Source organism: Stegostoma tigrinum, chromosome 2, assembly GCF_030684315.1.
Source record: "Stegostoma tigrinum isolate sSteTig4 chromosome 2, sSteTig4.hap1, whole genome shotgun sequence".
NCBI classification, from domain to species: domain Eukaryota; kingdom Metazoa; phylum Chordata; class Chondrichthyes; order Orectolobiformes; family Stegostomatidae; genus Stegostoma; species Stegostoma tigrinum.
Genome location: NC_081355.1, coordinates 68,591,893 through 68,611,718, shown reverse-complemented (window position 1 = coordinate 68,611,718; position 19,826 = coordinate 68,591,893). Strand labels below are relative to the sequence as shown.

General features: G+C 39.9%; 1 protein-coding gene across 4 annotated transcripts in view; it reads left to right on the top strand.

The window, feature by feature from the left end:
• Positions 1-19,826, top strand: part of dgkb (diacylglycerol kinase, beta) — a 752,355-nt gene that overhangs the window by 593,237 nt on the left and 139,292 nt on the right. For all 4 annotated transcript variants that reach the window (XM_048520589.2, XM_048520551.2, XM_048520559.2 and 1 more), the window contains one exon: positions 17,875-17,965. In XM_048520589.2, the coding sequence (XP_048376546.1) occupies positions 17,875-17,965 (91 nt within the window). The remainder of the gene's footprint in view (positions 1-17,874; positions 17,966-19,826) is intronic.

Sequence of the window (19,826 nt, the reverse complement as noted above, 5' to 3'; positions counted from 1 at the left end):
TACCTCATAGTTGCTGCTGTACTTTGCAAATGAAGCAGTGTAAGACTGTGTGCATTTGCACATTTGTGTAAGCTGTATTCAATGCGAATGCAGAAATGATTTTGTTTAACTCGTGTAATGATATCCAAATGAAGGTGCCACGTTGCAGGAAACCGCTAAAAATCAAATGATTTGTCCCAGGTTCAGTGAAAATTATTAAATTCTGTGTGGGGCTGAAGGAACAGATGGTCCTATCTTTTGCAGGGTTCTCCTGGTGTAAAAAGAACATTCTCTGAAAACTGCACCGCACCTCTTCTTACCCTAACTTTCAAAAACCTGCTTTAAAAAAACAGGGCTGCTCATTCTCACCTGCCCGTGTCAACCATATTGTGGCCTGGCCAAGATAATATTGGGCTCAACTGAAGTTTTAACATGCTAATTTTAGCCTTGATTATTTATTTACATATGGTGGCGCTATTGCCAATTTTGACACCTACCAAACTCTCCCACAATGTGCGAGTGAGTTCAGGAGCAATGGGAAGGTGATGGGATGTACACTGTCCCTGTTTTGCTTTCTCTTCCACCATGACTGAGATCACACAGGACATGTAATATTCACACCCACTGTCTATTGTGCACCCATTTGGATTTTTGGATTAGTGTGTATTAAGGACCAATTGTTCAGATATCACTGAGCATTAATACACTCCCCATTTGTTTGCAACATTACCAGACAAAGCACATTCAACCCGAAATAACAAAGTGTGGGGCTGGATGAACACAGCAGGCCAAGCAGCATCTTAGGAGCACAAAAGCTGACGTTTCAGGCTAAGACCCTTCAACCAGAAAGTCTGTTTATGAACAGTCAGCTTGGAAAAGTTTAATCTTTGCTCATCATACTTTGGCATGGCTGTTTTGATGCATTTTTAGATTTTATTTTTAAATCATTTTAATAAATGAGAGCTGAGTAGGTTCAGATAGCAGTTCATTGAATCTGTTGACTCAGACATTTGCTGTAAACAGCTGGTTCGTGAAATCAACAAAAATAAATTTGTTTCTGTGACAGCAATAACTGCGCAATGCTCCATATATGGCTTATATGTCAATGAAGCCTGTAATACACATAAGCAACTGAAAGATGATTTGGTGCCAATAACTGCCCCATCATGTCCTGAGCTTAACAGGGTGTCCCAATATTCTGTCAGCCAGAGCCATCATAAACAAGCTTTGATGGCCCAATGACAATAATTAGTGCAAGGCTAATGGGACATGGAAGATCAGATTTTTCTTTTCAGCTGGAATGAGGTGATCTTCTGCCAACTGCTCTGAATTTGTACTAACTTCCTACAGTCTGATCTAGATTTCCCACTTGGAAAACCTAATTCAATTTGTAACCATTGTTGGAATGAATTTCCTTTACCAATCCATCAAAGCCTTCTTAACAAATCAAAATGAAGTACCTCAACTTTCTGGATTTGATTAATAGAAAAGGATTGCACAAGCATAAGTTTTCAATTAATGTTGATTGTCAAAGGAATGATATTTCCCTTACCAGTTTGTTCAGTGCACTGATATAATAGCGAGATTGTGAATTATGTGTCACATTTATTTAACATGTCCCCATTTCTGATTTAAGCATGTTGGATGAAGTGGTGAATGATGTTTAGTGCTTATAGAGAGAAATAGTTGACCATTTAGTAGATAAGAAAGTTCATAGCTGGGGCTCTTGCAGGACATTAGAAATTGAAGTCATGTCCAAAACACACCATTTTGAACATTTTTTGAACATTTCAGGTCTGATATGATACAGCCTCACAGTTGATTTCCTTTGCCTTTCTGCTTCTGTAAATAGATAGAGTGCAAAAATCCGCACTTGGATGTTAGGATCATTCTGATTTAGCCTTAAAGGTGACATGATAAACATTAAGAGATTGCCTTCCAAAGCTGCTGAGTCTAGAACCAGGGACGTAGGTTGAATTCCCTTCTCGCGCTCGAGATCCAATTTAGGCTACAATATATTGAACTTGAGGTTGGAATTTTGTTACCAAGATGATTGGTCAGAATCGGGAAACTCCCTGACTCAACAGATGTGTCTTAGATCAAAACCCGCACTAGATCTAATTTTTGCTCAGGGAACAATGAAGTGGGTCAGGGTCAAGTCAGGGTCAGGGTCCTGGAAGCGGATAATAAGTGGCCAAAGGGACAGTTACGAAGAGAGCTTGTTCGGACGTCTGCCTTTGTTCTCTCCCATTTGTTTTAGAGGCTACCAGATCCCTCTAACACTCTCACCCTCTCACCTCTTCCCCCATTGTTCCTCAGGACCATATCATGCACCCAAACTCTGTGGTCCCTTTAACTTCAAGCTAATGCTATAGCCCCGCACACTGTATTTACCATGTACAAACCTTGAAAAAAAACTTGTTGAGATGAAAACAAGCTTCTAAAAGTTTGAAATTTCCTCAAGCGGCCAATCACTTTTCTTAAAAAAACTGGCTGTAATCAGACACAACATCAAAGACAGCAAATCCTTTAAGAGGTGCCTGGAATTGTCAAACAAACTCTGAACTCAGAATCCTCTGCTAAGATAATTGTAGTTTTTGAAGTCAGCTAAGCTTTTGTAATGGTCGTCCATGGGGAGTATGAACAAATAACTCTATTGAAACTGCACAAGGAGATGGCAATATCTCATTTCTAACATATGTTGGGAGAGGTAATTGTAGGATGCATAGAGTACTTATGGGATAACATGGAATTCTGAGCAGGAATGAGGTTTGATAAGGATGACGAAGAATGGCAGTGACATAGCAATCTGAGGGAATATGCTGGAGATATGAGGTTGGGTGGAGGCTGAGGGTGAAAGCACATAGTATGAATGATCTGAAAAGGCATGGGAGCCAAAAGAGTCTGTCCCACCATTCAATCGTGGCAGATATGTTTCTCAGCCCCAATCTCCTGCCTTCATCACGTAACCCTTGGTCTCCTTATCAATCAAGAACCTTTCTATCTCTGTCTTAAATACACTCAATGACTTGGCCTCCACAGCCTTCTGCAGCTATGAGTTCCACAGATTGACTACCCTCTTGCAGAATAAATTCCTCCTCATTTCAGTTCTAAAGAGTCATCCTTCACTCTGAGGCTGTGCTGTTGGGTCCTCGTCTTATCTACCAATGGAAACATCTTCTCCACACCCACTCTATCCAGGTCTCTCAGCATTCTGTAACTTTGGATGCAATCCCCTCTCATCTTTCTAAATTCCATCGAATAGAGATCTGAGTTCTCAACTACTTCTCATAAAACAAGCACTTAATCCCTGGGATCATTCTTGTAAACCTTGTTTGGAACTCGCTCAACACCAGCACATCTTTCCTTTGATACAGGGCCTAAAACTGTTCACAATATTCCAAATGCAGTCTGACCACAACCATACGCAGCATTAGTAGTATGAACGTTTAGGGGTGATCTAATTGAAGTTTTCATGGTATTGATAGGAAAAGACAGGGTAGATAAATTATTTACAGTGGTTGTGGGCTCTAGAACTATGGGAGATAGTTTGAGAGTTAGGGTCAGACAGTTTGGGAGAGATGTTAAGAAGCACTTCTACATGCAAAGAGTGGTAGAGATTTGGAACTTCCTTCTAGAAATGGTAGTGGATGCTCTATCAGTTCTTAGTTTAAAATGTGAGATAGTTTTGTTTTTGTTTAGCAAAGGCTTCGAGGGGTATGGGCCAAAGGCAGTTACATCGAGTTAGGCCACTTATCAGCTATGATCTCATTCAATGGTGGAACAGGCCTATCCCTGATCTTTTGTTCCTATGAAGATCAGATCTGTGATTCCAGTCTTGAGCTAAAATTATTTTCTTGATAAACACTAACCAAAGTTAATTTGCTGGCATTTTATTATGAAGAATTTAAAGGACTAAAACCCACCTTGCATTGTCATTATTCTGGATGTTTACATCCACAAAACAAGATAATTGCTGATCAATATCAGCGTGCTTAATTCCAGGGTTTCTGATAATTCATCTAAAAATATATGACTTTTGAAATGTTGCATATTCTGTTTGAAAGTAAATGATGATAAGAAGAATGGTTCAAATAAAATGCATTGTGAGATCACATTAATTTAGAGATACAAGCCCCATAACTTTAAGTGGAGGACGACTTTATTCAAAGAATGAAGGAAGATTTTTCTTGGATCCATATTACAACCATAAGAGAAAACATTGCTGTTCAGCCTTGTGGTTCTGTCAGGAAGACATATGCTTATCCAAACTTATATAAACTAAAAATAGCCAGTTACTTTTTTGTGCTTTTCATCAGGAAAGAAAAGTAGAAATATTAATTTCCAACCAAATGGTTGGGAAATTGTTTCAGTTAAATAGAATGTCCCATGTCTAAATTTTCTTAGGGACCACATTAAACAGAGAAAATTATATTATGGTATTGTGTATATATTTCATAAATATGAATGCATTAATTGATATGCCATACATACTTTGCAAATTTGTTCTTCAATGGTGTATCAGTTATCCTGTCTTCACTAAGAAAGCAATTATTGAAATCTGTCCCCAGCCGCCCCAGAGCAAGACAAAGATAACAAAGACAAGGATTCCCAAATCCCTCTGCGCTGCAGCTTTCCACTTTCTTTCCCAATTAAACAATATTCAGCTCGTCCATTCTTCGTACCAAAGGAACCTCGTATTTCTCATATCGTATTCCATCTGCCAGGTTTTGTCCAGTCACTTAACCAATGAGTTGCTTTTCACGCCAAAGAGACCACAAGAGAATTGTTTCAAGGCCGAAGGTGGATTTCACCAGCTTCAAAATCTCCCCTCCCCCCACTGCATCCCAAAACCAGCCCAGATTGACCTGCCTGCCTAACCTGTTCTTCCTCTCACCTATCCCCTCCTCCCACCTCAAGCTGCACCTCCATTTCCTACCTACCAACCTCACCCCGCCCCGTTGACCTGTCCGTCCTCCCTGGACTGACCTATCCCCTCCCTACCTCCCCACCCATACTCTCCTCTGCACCTATCTTCTCCTCTATCTATCTTCAGTCCACCTCCCCCTCTCTCCCTATTTATTTCAGAATCCTCTCCCCATCCCCCTTTTCTGATGAAGGGTCTAGGCCCAAAACGTCAGCTTATGTGGTCCTAAGATACTACTTGGCCTGCTGTGTTCATCCAGCCCCACACTTTGTTAACTTAACCATTGAGTTCTGTTCCTCTATTGACTCCTTGTATAATTTGCACTACTTGCTTCCTGACCTATTTTTGCATCATCCACAAACCTTGGTGATAATGCATTCATTTCCATCATCCAAGTCATTAAAATATATTGTAAATAACTGTGGTCCCCTCACTGATCAGTGGAGCACTCCACTAGTTACAGGTTGCCATCCTGGAACTGCTCCCTTTATTCCAACTGTCTGACTTCTATTAGTTAGTCAATCCTGTGTCCATTTTAATATACTACCCCAGCACCGTGAGTTCTTATCTCTTTTGGAAATCTGAATACGTTGCATCTACTGGCTTCTCTTTGTCGACCCTCAAAGTACTCGAAGACCTGTCATAAAATTTTTCAGTTGAAATGAGGAACAAGCCTTTTCACTTTGCAAATAATTAGGGTATGGAATATATTGTTTGGAAGTGTGATGGAAGATGTTTAATTGAGGCATTCAAACAGCATTGGGGGATTATGCAGATAAAAATAATATGCAAGGGTGTAGACGCAAATTAAGAGATTGGCACTAGGTAATAATTCTCATTTAATGAGGCGGTGCAGGCATTATTAGCCAAGTGTTTCTATGCTTTAATATTTTTGCGATACGGTCTACGGTTTACTATGATTGCTTTCCCCCTTTTGAGAATTTTTTTTCTTTACTGACTGGGATACATCCTTTTTGTGGGTCATGAGCTTTTTTTTAAACATTTGCCATTGTTTATCAACTGTCCTTTTTGATAAATTACTTTTCGGTGCACTCCAGAGAACCCTACCCTTATTTCAATGCAATTGTCCCATTTAAGTTTAGTACAATTGAATCTAACCCTTATTCTCAATCTCAAATGGAATGTTACATTTTAACATATTATGAACACTGTTTCCTGGGTGATCTTTTATTCTGAGATCATTGACGAAACTTTTTCATTACACAAGTGGGAACCTTTTGTAGAAATTCGAATCCATAGGCTAAGTGGAGTACAGTGATTTGGCCAAATTTACACAAAGAAGATTTCACAACCTGTTTTGTTGTTTTCAATGAATAGTTAAAAATGGCTTTTTCTGTTGCAGAAGCTTTCCTTAGAAAAAGGGATTTGTTGTTGGCTTCTTTGGAATAGTTCACAAAGTTCACTTTAGAAGCAATGGCAAAAACATTGAAAGTAGAGCTAAATGTAGGCACTATGCAAAGAGAAATACTTCCTGAAAACTTGAACTTTAAAGAAGAATATTGTAATTTCGATAAAATGGAAGTGATTTAGTGAGGATTGATTCACAAATGGAGCAACTTAAATTGGAATCATACAAAGAACAGCAAATTTTTATTTGTGGTACTGCATTTTGGAAAGGCAAATCAGGATGGTAAGGTCCTGGGGAGTGTTGCTGAACAAAGAGACCTTGGAATGCAGATTCAAAGCTCATAGTTGAACTTGGAGCCACAGCTAGACAAGTTAGTGAAGGCGACATTTGGTATGCTTGCCTTTATTGGTCAGTGCATTGAGTATAGCAGTTGGGAGGTCATGTTGCAGCTGTACAGGATGTTGGTTCGGCCACTTTTGGAATATTGTGATCAATTCTGCTATCCCAGCTATAGGACTGATTTTGTGAAACTTGCAAGGGTTCAGAAAAGGCTTACAAGATTTGTGGCCAGGGTTGGAGGTTTTGTACGATGGGGAGAGGCTGGGGCTATTTTCCCTGGAGCATTGGAGGCTGAGGAGTAACCTTATCGAAGTTTATAAAATCATGAGAGGCATGGATCCACTGGATGGGGGATTCCAGAACTAGACAGTATAGGTTTAAGGTGACAGGGCAAAATTTAAAAAGGACCTGAAGTGCAACTTCTTCACTCTGAGATTGGTGGTATGTGGAACGAGCTGCCAGAGGAAGTGGTGGAGGCAGATACAATTACAATATTTAAAAGGCACCTGGTTGGCACATGAATAAGAAGTGTTCAGAGGGATATGGGCAAAATGCTGGAAAATGGGACTAGATTAATTTTGGATATCTGGTCAGCATGGATGAGTTGGGCAGTAGGGCCTGTTTCTATGCTGTACATCTCTATGACAGGGTAAAATGGAAAAAAAAGGATTACAAAAATGCTTGAAATAGAACTCCGGGGACAAAAGGGATTTCAAACAGCGAAAGGAGAGGAGAGCCTTGATTGGCAAAGAGAGAGAACAGCCAGGAGATTTGAACTGAAAAGGAACGGCTTGATTGACAACCCCAAAATTCATTAGTCTGTGAAAACAGCTAAGCCCCAGGACAAACAATGCTTTATAGGCAGCCCTGCCTCTTTGACCTCTTCTGTTAATTGTAGTGTTTATTCATACAAAATTAAGAGTTTCAAGTGCTTGGGACTTGTACCAGGATACTTCTAAAGATTCTAAATGATTGTCACTTTTACCGACTTGCAGAAAGTGGAAAGTATTGAACACATAACTTTTAAAAAGCATTTTTTATACTGACATCAGCATTATAAAGTACACTGTTTCTGTACAGTTTATGGTGGCTAAAGGAGCATGGAGATGCTATAACCTGATATGAAGATCCTAGAGAGGGGCATGTGGGGCATTGCTTGATACAGGGACACAAATGTCAATGACCATCAGGTGGCATAGCCTTGCAAGTGGGTAAGTGGGGATCAAGAAGAGTCATGTTGGGTGGGAGGGTATAGTTTTGTTTTGGGGTCATGAGGAAGACCTCTTGTCCAAGGATTGTATTCAAAAGATTCCCTCACATGGACAATGACTCGCAAAACCATTAAAGTTGCTGTCGACCACAAGTGTTTGAAAGGCTGGCTTATCTCCATCAAAATTGTGGAGGAATTTAAAATATCTGTCCCTACAATGTACCCAGTCAGGTTGGGAGTGCTGGGTGAAGCGCATGACCCAAAGCAGCCTACACCCTTGAAAAGCACTGCTGAAAATTGGAATTCCCAGGAATGGGGTTGGAATACCAGGAATCAGGTCCGGGACACTTTTCACCATCTATGCAGCCTCCCTGACTTCACAAACATCCAGGCCATTATGAATGATGAATGAATATGTTTTGGCCATGCTGCATGAAAAGGGAATTTTGACCAAGACACCAGGAGAAGGAGTTCTGGTCTTGAAAATGTCCTGAAATAGAACAAAGAACTGCAGATGATGGAACTCGGAAACAGTGTCAACTGACTTTATGTGTTCAACTTCTGCATTGAGGTTTGAACTCTCAATATTCTGATGCCAACATGAGAGAGATGCCAATCAAATTTTGATCCAGTCAAATTTCCTGGAATCCAGGTGTAGAAAATGATCAGATGTATAGGTAGAGTGGACAGCCAGAGACTTTTTCCTAGGGTGGAGGTAACTATTACAAAGGGGCATAGTTTTAAAGTGAGTGGAAGTAGATATAGGGGAGACATCAGAGGTAGGTTCTTTACTCAGAGAGTGGTAGGGGCATGGAATGCATTGCCAGAGAGAGTAGTGGATTGGCCTCAGGTCCTTATGGAATGCATTGCCCTTAGGGGCAATTAAGTGGCTATTAGATAGGCACATGCATGATAACATAAGGTAGGGGCGGAGGTTAGATAAGCCCTAGTTTCGGAGTAGAAATTTGGCCCAATATCATGGGCCAAAGGGCTTGTACTGTGTTGTACAGTTCTATGTTCTGTGTTCTCTATGTTTTATGCTGACAGTCAGACAGTACCAAAGTGAGAGTGTTTGTGACTTTAGTAGTACTTTGATCTCTCCTATTGCATTTATAGCTACATTTATGAAAATGTCTTTCACTGATTTAACATTTTCTCTACTGTATGGAAATGTCTGCCTAGATTGTGCATTTCAGTGTTACTTCCTTCAGTGTTGAGTGTAGGTCAAGTTAGCTATTTTAAACTGAACTCTACATTGAAGCTTCTTTTGACAGACTTTGCCTTTTTTGATTACAGAAATATTTTTTGTTTAATTTCAAGGCAGTAAGTGCATTACTCAAATATATTGTGCACATCACAACAAAAAAATTAAAATGATGAGGGAACCCCCCAACTTTCTATATCTGACTCAATCCTGATCCATTTTTGTGGGTTGTAACTTGTTACTTATATATGCAGAGCCTCTGCAATGATTCTCTCAGCAAGTGAAGTCTTCCTAGTGTAAAGGCAGAAGATCTTTGTTGTTTTGCATTTCAACACAGAACAGTAGGAGTAGAAAAAGGAAAAACCCACTGGACTTCTCTGTTGCTATTTCTGTGCCATGCTCAGGAAAGAACTTCTATAATACACATTGAACAGCAACTTGCAAACTTTGGACCTCTAATACCTATAGAACTATAGAGTAGCAGATGCATGGGAACATTACTATCTCACTATCATCTCCAAATCATTCACCATTCTTACTCGAAACTATATCACTACTCCTGCACTTTTGCTGAATCTAAATTGTGAACTCCATTCCAAACAGCAATGTGAATGTACGTACACTTCATGAATTAGTGGTTCACCACCACCTTTCAAAGGACAAGTTGGGATGGGTTGGGGTCAGGGTCCTTTGAAACTGAATGCAAATAAAAGAAACTATGAGGTGATGAGATCCGAATCGACAGGGATGGTTTTGAAGAGCCTCACTAAACGGTCGATGATGGACAGGCAACAGTTCATATTTTGAGAAGTATGCATGAATTATACTAATTATTTATTCCAATCTGATGCAAAAAGGATGGCTTAATCATGGCTTACAAAAGTAATTAGGGACAGTATAAAGTTGTCAGATAAAGCAGCAAGCCTGAGAATTGGGAGCATTTAGAATTCAGCAAAAGAGGACAAAAAGATTGGTAAAGTGGGCTAAACAGACAATGAGAGTAAATTTGCAGGTAATGTAGAAACCAACAGGAAAAGCTTTGGTAAATATGTCAGAAGACCACAAAATCATATGAAATAGGAACAGAAGTAGCCCAAATTGTGAGGAAGGGTCACTGGACCTGAAACGTTAACTCTGTTTCTTCCTTCACCGATGCTGCCAGACCTGCTGAGCTTTTCCAGCAACTTCTGTTTTTGTTCCTGATTCGCAGCATCCTCAGTTCTTTTGGTTTTAACAGAAGTAGCCCATTCAGTCCCTCAAACCTGTTCTGCAATTCAATACACTGCTGGTTGATCTGACATTCCCTGACGTCCACTTTGCTGCCTTTTCCCCATAACCCTTGATTTCCTGACTGATCAAGGATCCATCTATTACAGCCTTAAATATACTCAAGGACTCTGCCCCCATTGCTGTCTGTGGAAAAGAGTTCCAAAGACTCCCAACCATCTGAAAGAAGAATTCCTCCTTATATCAGTCTTTAATTGATGCCCCTTTTATTCTGAGACTGTGCCCGCTCATCCTAGACTTTCCCACAAGCGGAAACATCCTGTCAGTATGGTGAAAATAAGATTATCAAAGAAAAATGCAGATCTATTACAGTCAGAAGCCTGGGAAATTATAATGGGGAACAAAAAAAGGCAGAAGAATTGAATGCATGCTTTAGTTCTGTCTTCAGGGCAGAAGTATCTTCCCAAAAATGCCAGTGAACCAAATTAGTGAGAGGGTGAGTGTGAAGAAAATTAGTATTAATAAGAAAATGGCTTAGGGGAAATCAATGGGGTTAAAGGCTGACAAATCTGTAAAGCCTGATAATCTACTTCCCAGAGTCCTAAAGGAAGTGGCTGTCAAAATGTACCGTGCACTTGGTGGTCATATTCTGAATTCCATTGACTGTAGACAGTGACAAATGTAACCCGATATTTAAAAAGGGAGGGAGAAAGAGAAAAGAGACCATTTCAGATCAGTTAGCCTAACATCAGCCGTGGACAAATGTGAGAGCCTATTATAAAAGACATGATGATAGAACATTAGAAAAGCAAAAAAAAATTCCAGGTGCTGTAAATTTGAGACAAAACCAGAAATTGCTGGAAAAACTCAGCGGATCTGGCAACCTTTAAATCTGCTTTCTCTCCATATATGTTACCAGACTTGCTGAGTTTCTCCAACAATTTCTGTTTTTGATTTGGAAAACATTGCCAGGATTTGAAAAATCCAACATGAGTTTATTAAAGACAAATCATGTTTGACAAATCTACTGGAGCTGTTTTGAGAACGTAACTCAGTAGATAAGGGAGAACCAGTGGATGTGGTGTATATGGATTTTCAGAAGGCTGTTGATAAAGCCCTTCATAAAAAGTTACTGGGAAAGATTAAAGTGTGTGTAGGAGGTAATATATTGGCATGAATTGAGTGGCAGGCAGTGACTAGAGGGGTAGCACAAGGATCAGTTCTTGGGCCCCAGTTGTTCATAATAAACATATATTGAACTGGATAAGGGCATCAAATACAACTTTTCCCAGTTTGCTGATAACATAACACTGAGCAGGATTAGGGGTTGTGAGGAGAATACAAAGACATGCCAAAGTGCTTTAGTCAAATTCAGTGAATGGGCAAACACTTGGCAGATGCAGTGCAATGTGACTAAATGTATAGTTATGTAAAAAAAAGTTATTATGTAAGAGGAAGAAAATGCTGATATATTATTTGTCAATGTACAAAGGAATTGGTGTCCTTGTTCACCAGTCAATGAAAGTGGACAGGCAGGTGCAGAAAGAAATTGGGAAGGCAAATATAATATCCCAAGCATGCCATTTTGCAGTTATACAAGATCATGGTAAGACCACCAAGAAACAGATGTACTTGCGATAGAGGGAGTACAGCAAAGGCTCCACAGGATGATACCAGGGGCGGCAGTGATATCCTGTGAAAAAAAAGTTTTACTGTATTCACTAGAGTTTAGAAGGAGGGGAGGTGATCTCATTGAAACGTACAAAATTCTAACAGGATTGGACAAGTTTGATGCAGGGAGGACATTTTCCCTGGTCAGGGAGTCTAGAATCAGGGAACACAGTGACAAGAAATGACATCGGCCATTTAGGACTGAAATGAGGAGAAACTGTGGAGGCCAAGTCTAATGAATTAATTTAATTAGGAGATGGAACACATTTTTCAATTTTAAAGATACCAAGAGTTGTGGGGAGAAAGCAGGAGCCTGACATTGATATAAAGGATCAGTTGTGTTCATATTGAATGATGGAGCAGGTTGGAAGGGCCTAATGGCTTTCTCCTGCTCGTAATTTCTATGTTTTCAGTCTATGTTGGCAATAACAGCTGGATTAGCCAGCAATGCCCTCATCCTATCAATGACTAATAGCAATATAAAATCCTAGCCAAAGCAGTGCTGTGAAACAAAGTCTCACTCCTTAATTTTGTCCACCACAATCCCACCCGATCTCAGGAAGAAAGCAAAGGATACTTTTCTTTTATATGTTACAAAAGAAGCCAAAGCAGAAAGAACAAAATATGGGATACAAGAAAAGATTGCAGTAGATTTTAAGATAAACTCTAATATCTAAATAGACACTTTTTTATTGTCATCAGTTTTTTTTTGAACACATAATTTGCACTGATGGAAAACTGGACATCTCCCATTTTCTAATATGTGGACGTGACGAGGTTTATGTGCAAGTTATTTTGGTTGAGGCTTGGACTAAAACTCCAGAGGGTTTTTTTTTAGATCAAATCCAGCTGGGATTTTAATATTTGAAATTAGTTTATTTTAAAAATCTTGCATCAGAAATAAAATGCCAAGATTTTACATGAGAAAAAGCAACTTGCTGATCAATTAATTTACCTGCTTGCTATATATGTGACTCCAATTCCACTTTAAGTGGTTGACTTTTAAGTACCATGATAAACTATTCAGTCAGACCAAACTGCTACAAGGTGAAGACCTACCTTTTCTCAGGGCAACTAGGCAATGAATATCAGTCTTGTTAGCATAAATTATTTAAATTGCGATTTGAATGAATGGATTTTGCTTCAAGCAAAAAATAAAACAGACCTTTTTTTAGCAAAAGTCACAATGCATGATGGTTTCAAAGGAACCTTTGCCTTTTTTCTGAAACAGTATTGAACTTGACATTTCTCAACACATTTGCATTTGTGGGTGCAGCAATGATTTTCTCTGTGTTTCTTTTATAACAAAATTGAACTTGCAAAAATAAAGGATATGATTTTCCCTACCGAACAGAGAAAATCATTCTCTTATGTCTTCAAATGGTCATACTGGCATATCACTATTGTAAAGATCTTCAAACTGCTCTGTGCCAGAATTGTACTGAGGAATTCTGAAGGTCACACCTCTTCAGGTCCTGACTTAATAAACTGTAACTCACTGCAGAAAGTTGAGATTGTATGATTTATGGGGGAGTTGTGTTTTAAAAACCTATAGTTGTAGAAATTTGAATGATTTTGATGGTTTAGACAGTGTGGGCTGAAATTTCGAAGTGTGAATCCAGTGTTTAGTACAAAACAATTAGGTTTATTTCAACAGGCAACAAAAGTAAAGTCTTTTTGCATTTTTTTTTAAAAAGCAAGAAATTCAATGGAGGTCACACAGGAACAATTGTTTTAAGTGTTCAATTGCTGAATGATTTTGTAACTTGAATGAATGCTTTTGCATGCTCATATATAAGTATTTTCAGATTCTGTCACCTCAGGGGACTGTGACTTGAGGGAACTACAATGCCAAAAATCATATTTGTTGTATAGCTCTGTTTTATATTTCCTGTCATGATAAATTGTTAGCTGTACATGCATCAACTGTGCAGTCAGGTGAGAATAATTTATATGGTGTGATGATCAAGATCCAAGGACCCAGGCATTGTTGAAGAAATGTATAGAGTGCCCAATTCATTGTTCCGGTCCCTTGGAACAAGCTACTCAAATATACCTTTATTAATTCATTTTTGTAGCTAGTGTGATATGGTAAAATTTATATAGGAAAAGAGCAGACACCAGTCCGGAATTCGCATGTGAAGAAAGAGGCCTTTGACATTGTACTAGACAGTTGTGCTTGAGAGCTGACTACGTACAAGTATAAATCAAGGAAGGTTAGAGGTACATAAGAAGTTGAAAAGTCTTATTTTGATTTATGGGGGCAAGTAACCTTAGAAGCAGTGCATGTGTAGACAATCACAGCCTGAAATACGCCAGACTGCTAATTCAGTGTGCACGTTGCAAGAGACATAGTTCAAAACGGAAGACTCCAAAGGCAGGCCAAGACTTAAGAAGGTTTTGAAAGAAAATGGACTGAAGAAAACTTCAAAGACTGAAAAAATAAAACGCTCACCCAGGTTAGGTTTGATAGTCCATAAGCTTCAATCTGAAAGGGAAAATGTTTTTCCATCCTCATTAATTCTTGCTCCAAATGAATGAAAGTTGCAAGATCTCTTTCAACAGTAGCACTAGAAATTACCTTAATGATACTTGAGTTTTGAGTTCTTGATATAACTTCATCAGTGTGTCTTTTGAGAATGACAAGCAGAAGAAATTTATTGTTCTACAACAATGAAGACATGAAACTGCATATCCCAACTGTCACATACCTTGTTCACAGTGCTAGGTTGGATCAAGCTCAGGTCGAGTTGATAAAGTTGTGTTTGAGTGTTACCCACTGACTGTAGTCGAAAGACATGATTTGGTGCCGTCCCAAGTTAACGACTGGCTTCCTTATCTTCCTCAACAAGTCAACAAATATCGCTTAGTATTAATGTGTCCTACTCTAACAGCATTATCAAAGAACAAAGAACAACACAGCACAGGAACAGGCATTTCAGCCCTCCAAGCCCGCACTGACACATTTTATCCCCCATACTAAACTGTCTTCACTTACAGGATCCGTATCTCTCTATTCCCTTCCTATTCCATGTGTTCTCCCAGTTGCTTCTTGAGTGCTGCGATTGTTTCTGCTTTCACCATCTCCTCTGGCAACGTGTTGCAGACTCTCAACACCCTTTACATGAAAACCTTGCCTCGCACATCTCTTTTAACCTTCCCCCTTGCACCTTGAACCTGTATGCCCTATTAATTGATCCATCCACCCTTGGAAAAAGTCCCGTACTTTCCACTCTATCCATGCCATTCACAATCTAATAAACTTCTGTTTCTCAACCTCCTGCATTCCAATGAAAACCATCCCAGTCACTCCAACCTGTCTTCGTACCAGGCAACATCCTGGTAAACCTTTTTGTTACCCTCTTCAAAGCATCCACATCCTTCTAGTAGTGTGGTGACCAAAACTGTATGCAATATTCCAAGTATGGCCTAACTAAAGTTCTTTAAGGTAGAGCATAACTTGTCTATCCTTATGCTTAATGCCCTGGAAAGCATGCCACAAGCCTTTTTTACTACCTTATCTACCTACATTGCCACCTTCAGTGATCTGTGGACCTGCTGCCCAAATCCCTCTGCATATCAATTATCCTAAGGGTTCTGCCATTCACTGTATAATTTACACCTGCAATTGACCTTCCAAAATGCATCACCTCACATTTGTCCAGATTAAACTCCATCAGCGATTTTTTTGCCTGTGCCTCCAACTGATTTATATCCTGATGTATCCTCTGACAGTCTTCCTCCACCAATCTCAGTATGGTCCTCAAACTCACCAATTAGACCAGCTACGTTTTCCTCCAAAGCATTTATATAGATCACAAACAGCAGAGGTCCCAGCACTGATCCCTGTGGAATACCACGAGTCGCAGCTGTCCATTCTGAAAAGCACCTGTCCACCGCTACCCTCTGTTTCCTATGATGAAGTAGAGTTCTGTATGCATCTTGCCAGCACACCCTGATACCATGAAACTTCACCTTTTGTACTAGTTTGAAACTTCACCTTTTGTACTAGTTTGCCATGAGGGACCTTGCCAAAGTCTTTTTCTGAAGCCCAGGTAGACAACATCAATGCTTTTCCCCCATCAATTGCCTTCATCACCCCCTCAAAAAAACTCAATCAAGTTAGTGAGGCACAACCTCCCCATTCCCTCTAATGAGTCATATATGTGTTTCTGAAGCCTGAAGTTTAGTGAAAGCATTAAGGATATTCACCCTTTGATGTTATTGTAACCACAACCATCAATTAAGCTACCACTGATTGGCAAAGCAGACAAATGCAATATAAGAAATTCTGTTCAGACTTTATTTTTGAACTGCTATTGTGTTCACTCAAATCTGTAAGGTTCCAATACTGTGATATTGGCTTCCAGCTAAATTATTTTAATTTTAATGAATCTTCCTTCGGAAAGACACGTATCTCAGCCTGTTAAGCTATGCACAAAGTTTCAGCAGAAAGTTGCCACCCTATACCAGTCTAACCTGCAATAACAAAGTGCTGATACAATAAAATAAAAACCAATGAGATATTCAGCTCTGAGCTGAACTAGGTTGCAAGCTCATTATTACTCCCCTATGGTTACAATACTCTCAGAAGAACTCAGAAAGCCGAAGGAAATCTGGCTGAACAACAGCCAGAAGACTGACTACTCGTATTGACTTTCTTTCTAGGTCATTTAGATTTTAATGGTGGAACAATACTGAATTGTTATGTATTCTGCTGTCAACTTGACTAAATGCTTAACCCACTTTATTTTACTGGCTTTGCAGGGCCTCGGGCAAAAAGTATCATAAATTATTTCCTTATCAGTACATTCTACCTGTATACAGGACCATATAAACAGTTTGGCAGGATTTTAAAATGGAAATTCTGAAATACTGTCAATTTAGTAGAAAAATAACTATGATAAAATTATAACAATTTATGTTAAAATATCAGTTTTAGAATAGGGTATGCAAAGGAAGCATATTGTTAGTGAACTGGACAATTCAAATTGAGTTCAAGCAATTCACAAATGAGTCTAAGATTAAGCTCTGCAAACAAACACGTCAGCTCAGCAAGTCTAGTTCAAGTCCAGTTGTTTATCCATTAAATGTTAGTACACTGTCCCACTCACTACTGTTAAGGTCTTGGTGAAGCTGCGTAAATGTTGTAATGCAAATTCTCAAACAGAGATTTGGAATTCCGTAGTCTCTCCTGGCATGGAGTTTGAATCGTCTTTTTTTTTGTCTCCATCTTCCTGAGAGATCTTACCTGGAGTTAGATTTCAGCATGGTACAAAAGTTTATTACAGGAAAGAGGGATTTAATAGTGTTTATTTTGGAAATGCTCTGAAAGTGACAGTAAAAGAAAAATGTACATCTACATGTGGGACACATATTATATATCTGATCATGTTCGAGGTGTAAATCTCTATTTGCATACAGTATACAAATCCAGTTTGTGTACAGTTGACACATATACATGCCTTGAGCACACGATAAAGTGGTGTTCAAGGCTTCCAATAATGCTAACTGTCGAGTTCTCCAGCGCTGTGTTGTCTTTTTCCATTTGTGCCAATCTTGCTGATCTTGAATTTGAAGCTCCAATTTCAGAAGGTTAGATAAGCCCGATACTGCTGTCCCTTTATACATGCCTGTAACCAACCCAGTTTTCATAAGATTCCAAGCAGTACAGTTAGCAAAGCTGGCGGCAGTTAATAAAACCCATTTGGTCCAGAGATCTTGCCACTGTTGGTAGAACCAGGTCAGTTGATCCTATTATATTTCTTGGTACAGCTGACGTCAGAATAATGCTGTGTGCTGACAATTACATTTCAATCACCAAAGCACCTGAATGCTGGATTCTCCAGACTCATTGTTGGTCAACTCCTTCTGATCCACACTTACTCATGGTACTGCTTCCAATGAGCTAGTTGTATGAAGTAACTTGTTGTGTTCATTCATTTCAGAATGAAGAACAAATTCTGGTATTTTGAATTTGGGACGTCTGAAACATTCTCTGCCACCTGTAAAAGGCTACACGAATATGTCGAGATAGAGGTAAGGTGAATGGATAATTAGATAAAGTGGTGCAAGATGAATTGTTCCTTCGTCATTTTTTTTATTATGCAAGGAGTAGGTAGAAATAGGCATTATGTAATACCTAACTGATTAGCACATCTTAGTAGGATCCCTTAATTCAGAATCTGGGATATGGCATCATACTTGACAGTATGGAGGTTGAAAATGCCCTCGACTGTGTCTCTCGCATCTCCCGCAACTCATCCCTCACATCCCCTCCCCGCATCAAAAACCAAAACAGAACCGCCCTTGTCCTCACGTACCACCCCACCAACCTCTGGTTCCAACGCATCATCCTCCGACACTGCTGCCATCTGCAATCTGACCCCACTAACAAAGACATTTTTCCCCCCCACCTTAACTGCTTTCTGGAGAGAACTCTCCGCTCCACATTCCCCATCAGCCCCACCACCCCCAGCACTTTTCCCTACAACCACAGGATGTTCACCTGCACATCTGCTAATGTGGTATACTGTATCTGCTGTTCCTGATGTGGCCTCCGCTACATTGGGGAAACTGAGCGAAGGCTTGGGGTCCGCTTTGCAGAACACCTCCGCTTGGTTCGCAACAAACAACTGCACCTCCCAGTCACGAACCATTTGAACTCCCCCTCCCACCCCTTGGATGACATGTCCATCCTCAGCCTCCTGCATTGCCACAACAATGCCACCCGATGGTTGCAGGAACAACTTCTCATATTTCGCTTGGGAACCCTGCAGCCCAATGGCACCAATATGGACTTCACAAGCTTCAAAATCTCCTCTCCCCCAACCACATCCCAAAATCAGACCAGCTCATCCCCGCCTCCCTTCCTTCCTCCCACATATCCACTCCTCCTTATTGGTGCCATCACACCCCATCCCCATCTCCTACCTAGCAGCCTCATATCGCCTCCTTGACCTGTCCGTCCTCCCTGGACTGACTTATCCCCACTCTAACTACTCCCCTGCCCTCACCTTTACTGGCTGCATCCTGTCCTCTTTGACCTGTCTGTCTCCTCTCCACCTATCTGCTCCTTTATCCATCTCCCACCCACCTCCCCCTCACTCTCTATTTCAGAATCCCCTTTCCCTCTCCCATTTTTGAAGAAGAGTCCAGACCCCGGCTTTCCTGCTTCTCCGATGCTGCTTGGCCTGCTGTGTTCATCCAACTCTACACCTTGTTATCTCTAAACTTGATGGTATCTCTTGTTTGGGTGCTATTGGTGCTTCACAAAATTTAATGCAGCATAGCTTCAAGCATGCAGTTCCACTACTTTTCATGCAAGATACTATTTTGATGAGATGTTAATTGAGGTGAAGATAGGTAGATCTGGATAAGCTAGATCATGATAGCAATCCGTATGCAACACTCATTTAAACCATTGATGCTACTTTGGATTTCACTTAATTCATTACTACTTCATTTTGCACAGCTTAACATGCTTCAGCAGCAGGACAGAATGACATCGGTATTAATGAAAGGTTTAACAATTACATATAGCTTTGGTGCTGGTACTTGGTAAATTTCCAGAAGAATTTGAAGCTTCCCATAACTCCTGAAAGTTGCAGAACTCTACAGGGAGTGTCATGTCAGGTGCTGAAGGATTTTTCATGGCAAAAATAATCCTTGGCTCAGCCAGTAGAAGTTGTCAATGGAATAGAGCAAGACTTGGAGGATGAGCAGAAGCCATCCAAAGCAGGACAAGATGTAGAAAACGGAGGAGAAGGAAGCAAAATGGAGTTCAGAAACAAGATAGCTTATTTTTTTCTCCAGGCTACACTTGGAAACAATATCCAATATTAATAAATGCGACCCCATATCCTTATTCAATAACACTGTCATGCTCTTTAGCTTCCTA